Source organism: Manacus vitellinus, unplaced genomic scaffold, assembly GCF_001715985.3.
Source record: "Manacus vitellinus isolate BGI_N305 unplaced genomic scaffold, ASM171598v3 scaffold_64_pilon, whole genome shotgun sequence".
Classification (NCBI taxonomy): Eukaryota; Metazoa; Chordata; class Aves; order Passeriformes; family Pipridae; genus Manacus; species Manacus vitellinus.
Genome location: NW_021940718.1, coordinates 2,048,394 through 2,052,980, shown reverse-complemented (window position 1 = coordinate 2,052,980; position 4,587 = coordinate 2,048,394). Strand labels below are relative to the sequence as shown.

Here is a 4,587-nt window from a genome sequence, read left to right as displayed (position 1 = left end):
GGGATCCCCGAGACCCCCGGAGTGGGGAGAACGGAGAGGGGCGATACCGGAGCTGGGGGACCCCCGACGGCCTGGAGAGGGGGGGCAGTTCTGGGACAACGAAATGGGTGCCCGGAGAGGGGGCATTCCCAGGATTCCCGGGCCCCCAGCAGCCTGGAGAGGGGGAACTCAGGAGAGGGGGGACCCGTGGGACCCCTGTGTCCTAGTTAGAGCAGCCGGGCCCAGTTTCGTGGGTGTAACATGGGTGTAACCCAAACTGGGTGTTCTACACCGTCCCTGCCATTTCCCAGGGACTGTTAACAATGGGTCGTTTGCAGCAGCTGCTCAGAGCACACCTGACCCCTCGGCTGCAGTTATGGGTGATGTTAACTCCCCTCCAGGGACTCATTAGCACCTCCACACCCAGCCTGAGGGGTCACGGCTGCTAATGGGCCACCAAGGATTCCAAAAATATCACACGGCTCACATCACCCACTGTGGAACTCCCTGCCCTGGGGGAGGTACTGGGCATTCCCACTCGAACCTGAGTGTGTATAATCTTGGGGTCTTGGGACTTCTGGGCCCGTTTGTCCAATCCAGAGGAGGACCAGAACCTCAACCAGACTGTGATCACCACTCTCGACCAGACTGCAACCACCACTCTCACCAACAGGTTTTCCCTCTCCTTTTACTTTGGACTCAGGGGGACCACGTGGGGCTCCAAAATAAACACCACTCTGTTCGTGGCCCAGGGTGCTGGGTATTCCATCTGGGTTTTGTGGGTTAAAACCAGTTGTTTGTCCATATACTTGTATTTATTGTGTTATTTTTATTAAATTGTAACTCTGACTTATAATCTCTTTTGAGTTGGGTTCATTTCTCCAGCACACCCCGGAGAAGGGATCCCTGGGACCTCTGAAACCCTTGGCATTCCTGAGTGGGACCCTGGAGAGGGGGCAATCCCAGAACCCCAAAGTGGGGAAACCACAGAGGCACAGAGGCTTGGGATTCCTGGGACCCCCTGGCAGCTTGGAGAGGGTGGTGGCCCCAGAGAGGGGGAACCCCCAGTACATGTGGGACCCCCAGCAGCCCAGACAGAGGGGACCCCTAGAACCCCAAAGTGGAGAGACCAGAGAGGGGGATCTCCTGGGAGGGTTTTTTGGGCTGAATGTTGGTATTTTGGAGGTTTTTACAGTTGCAAGATGCTTGATGGCTTTTAGATATGGACTTGGACTGGAGGAACCCCCAACCCAACGTGCTCACTCCTTGTTTTTGCTCCTCAAAACAGGATTTCTCCTTCCTTGGCCAGATGGAGGAGGAGGCTGCGAGGAAGAGGAAGATGCTGTGGGACAGCCAGGCAGGTGAGGAGGAAGTCAGTGCCCCTTTACCCCTGTCCTTCCTACATCTTCCAGCTGAGCATCACCCCGGGCTGTAGGACAACCCTGCTGCTGCCGCTGTCCTGCCAGGGATGGATTTGGGGGGATGTCCTTGCCCTTTCCTCTGGCCTGGAGGCAAATCCCCTCTCTGTCCTTTCTTCCTGCCCCAGGCCCTGAGCTGAGGACGGAGAGCATGGAGGACAAATCCCCCCGGCAGAACCTGGTGGGAGAGGCTGTTTTGAAGGGCTCCAGGGCACAGGAAGGCACTGGGGAGGAAAAGTCCCGGACATTCCCCAGGAGGAGGGACTCTAAAGCCAGCCCAGGGTGCTTCGAGGAGGAAAGACTCACCCTGTGCTGGGAAGGCAGCCAGAGCTTGAGCCAGAGCTCTGACCTGGTGGTCCCTGAGCAGTTTCACACTCAGGAGAAGCCTTACAAGTGCTTGGAATGTGGGAAGAGCTTCAGATGGAACTCCCACCTCCTCACCCACCAGCGCATCCACACTGGGGAACGGCCCTACAGGTGTGGGGAATGTGGGAAGAGCTTCAGGCACAGCTCCCACCTCACCACCCATCAGAATTTCCACAGTGGGGACCGGCCCTACACATGTGGGGATTGTGGGAGAAGCTTCAGCCGGAACTCTGACCTGATCTGCCACCAGAAGATCCACACTGGGGAACGGCCCTACAAGTGCTTGGAATGTGGGAAGAGCTTCAGCAAGAGCACTGCCCTCCTCACCCACCAGCACCTGCACACAGGGGAACAGCCCTACACGTGTGGGGAGTGTGGGAAGAGCTTCAGCCAGAGCTCCAACCTCATCACCCACCAGCGTGTCCACACTGGAGAACGGCCCTACACGTGTGGGGAATGTGGGAAAAGCTTCAGCCAGAGCTCCAGCCTGACCTGCCACCGAAAGATCCACACTGGAGAACGGCCCTACAAGTGCTTGGAATGTGGGAAAAGCTTCAGCAAGAGCTCCCACCTGATTCGCCACCAGCAGATCCACACGGGGGAACGGCCCTACAAGTGCTTGAAGTGTGGGAAGAGCTTCAACGTCAGCTCCAACCTGATCCGCCACCAGCAGATCCACATCGGGCAACAGTCCTGAAAGTGGGGGGGATGTGGGACAACCTTCAGTGCCAGCTGCACCTTCATCACCCACCAGGAATCCACACCAAGGAGAGGCCCTACACGTGTGGGGAGCATGGGAGGAGCTTCATCCACTGCTCCAACTCCATCACCCATCGGAGGAGCCTTGTTAGGAAGAGACCTGGTGCCCCACGTCCTGGGTGATCCACGTTGGGCACAGCCCTAGTGATCCGTGTTCCCAGTGATCCGTGCTGGGCAGTGTACTGGGGTTTGGTAGCAGGGGGGACTCCAGGGGTGGGTTCTGTGAGCAGCTTCCAGAAGCTTCCCCCATGTCTGGCATCTGTTCTGACCCGTCCTGAAGGTGAGGGTGACCCAGGTTCTCATTCATCGATCCCTTGGGGCAGATTAGAGTGAAAGGACAGTAAATGATGGCTGTTTATAAATATATATGTGTAGGGTTTATTTTAGAACAGTTTGGTTGCCATGTAAAGCAGGTTTGGAGCCATTTTGGTTCTTATCTCTAGTAATAAAAAAGCATAAAAGAAACACTTAAGAAAACTTACAAGGGAAAAGAAAGAATCAGAGTAGAAAAATACAGAGTCACAACCCGAGGATCCAGCACAGACTTGGTTGTTGCAATTCCCATGTCCCTCGGTCCAAGTGATGATCAGGGTTTTGACCCATCAGGGGTTTTGAGTTTCAGGGAAAGTTTTCAATGCCAAATGTTTACTCTTTTTCTTTAAATCCAGGACTGAGAGCAGTTAATTCTGCTTTCTGAGCAGAGACAGTCGTTGCTAAGGCTGTGATTCGATTCCCTTGGTGGTGGTGGTCACTGCTCAGCCTGTCACTTGTTTTCCCTCCCATACAAAGCTGCTTCCACTGGGTACAATTCCCAGTCGGGTTTTGGCTGGAATAGGCTCTTTAGTGATCTGCTAGAAACTGTGCAAACACTCCCAGAGCAACATTCTGCCTCTCACAGATAAACAGTTCAGAAGGTTTTGAGGGATCTGGCAGACCCAGAGCTGGGCCTCTCATCAGGGGGTGCTTTGGCCCTTAAAGGCTGCTCTTGCACCATCTGCCCAGGTGAGGAAATTCTTATAGGGCTGTTTTTAAAGGTTCATATAATGGTCTTACCACAAGTCCATGGTGAGCAGTCTAGAGTGGACACCATCCTGCCACTCCCAGGAAGGCAGTTCATGAGCTGTTGGTGGCTCAGGGAGGAGACAGGTGGCTTCTTTTCTTCCTTCCCTGTTTCTGGATTTTCTCATTCAAAAGTAAAGATTTCTTGACTTTCCTTGATCAAGAGGATGCAGAAAAAGGCATGTTTAATACTGTAAACTGTTCTAGATTATCATTGAAGTGGTTTCTCTCAGGTCCTGCACTAATCAATGATCTTTACCATTTGCTTTCTTTGTGGGTACTTGGATTCACATTCTACAAGCAAACCATGCTTAGCAAATATGTCTGTTATTGAAACCAATCCAACTTAGCTTTCTAATTTCAAAGGATACTGGTTTTGCCTTACTGATATAGCTCCTTCCTCAGGGGTGATTCGATTTTCCTGGAATTCCACTGTCCCACATGATAGGAACAACTTCAGGTGTCACAGGTTTTCTTGTTTTCAAGAAAAAAAAACCAAAACTGCTTGGAATTTTTTCCCTTTAGCACTGTGAAAGAAAGGTGTTGAGGGAGGGAGGGGGGAGGAGATGAGATGGCCAGGGTGAGCCAGACACACAAAAGGACCGGCTGATAGCCCCACATTCCAAGCTAATTGCTTCAGAAGACTGCAGGGGGAGGTGAGTTGTTTTTTTCTTCTGGGGCAGGCACTTAACTTTAGCCCTGACTCAGGGAGGGTGTGAGCGAAAAGAAGAGCTCCGGGGTTCATTTTTTGTTTTCGGCCAAGTCACCACCTTTGGCCACGGCCTGGCTCGGCTTCTTGAACGAAGATTCGGGAAGGGCTCTGCCCACGTTTGTTACAAACACGCTGGTGGCTAAGAAGGCCAATATGAGACAGGCACATCTGGCTGCAAAAGGCACAGCAGAAAGACTCCTTAGGTGGTAAATTCTGCAAGGCACGATTCTTTCTGCGTTGTCTTTTCTCCTCAAGGGTGATCCTGCTGCGTTCTCAAAGGCATCAGCAGCGTTA

At 52.8% G+C, this 4,587-nt stretch overlaps 1 protein-coding gene across 3 annotated transcripts in view; it reads left to right on the top strand.

Moving 5' to 3' along the window:
* Positions 1-2,964, top strand: part of LOC103766331 (zinc finger protein 239) — a 9,978-nt gene extending 7,014 nt beyond the window's left edge. Inside the window, exons 2-4 of one of the 3 annotated variants that reach the window (XM_029963936.1) lie at positions 580-652; positions 1,268-1,340; positions 1,526-2,964. In XM_029963936.1, the coding sequence (XP_029819796.1) occupies positions 1,289-1,340; positions 1,526-2,460 (987 nt within the window). In that variant the 5' untranslated portion in view covers positions 580-652; positions 1,268-1,288 and the 3' untranslated portion in view covers positions 2,461-2,964. Of the gene's footprint in view, positions 1-579; positions 653-1,171; positions 1,341-1,525 lie in introns of those variants that run through there. The other 2 variants (XM_029963935.1, XM_008933356.3) reach the window with 2 other exon arrangements.
* Positions 2,965-4,587: the final 1,623 nt, after the last annotated feature.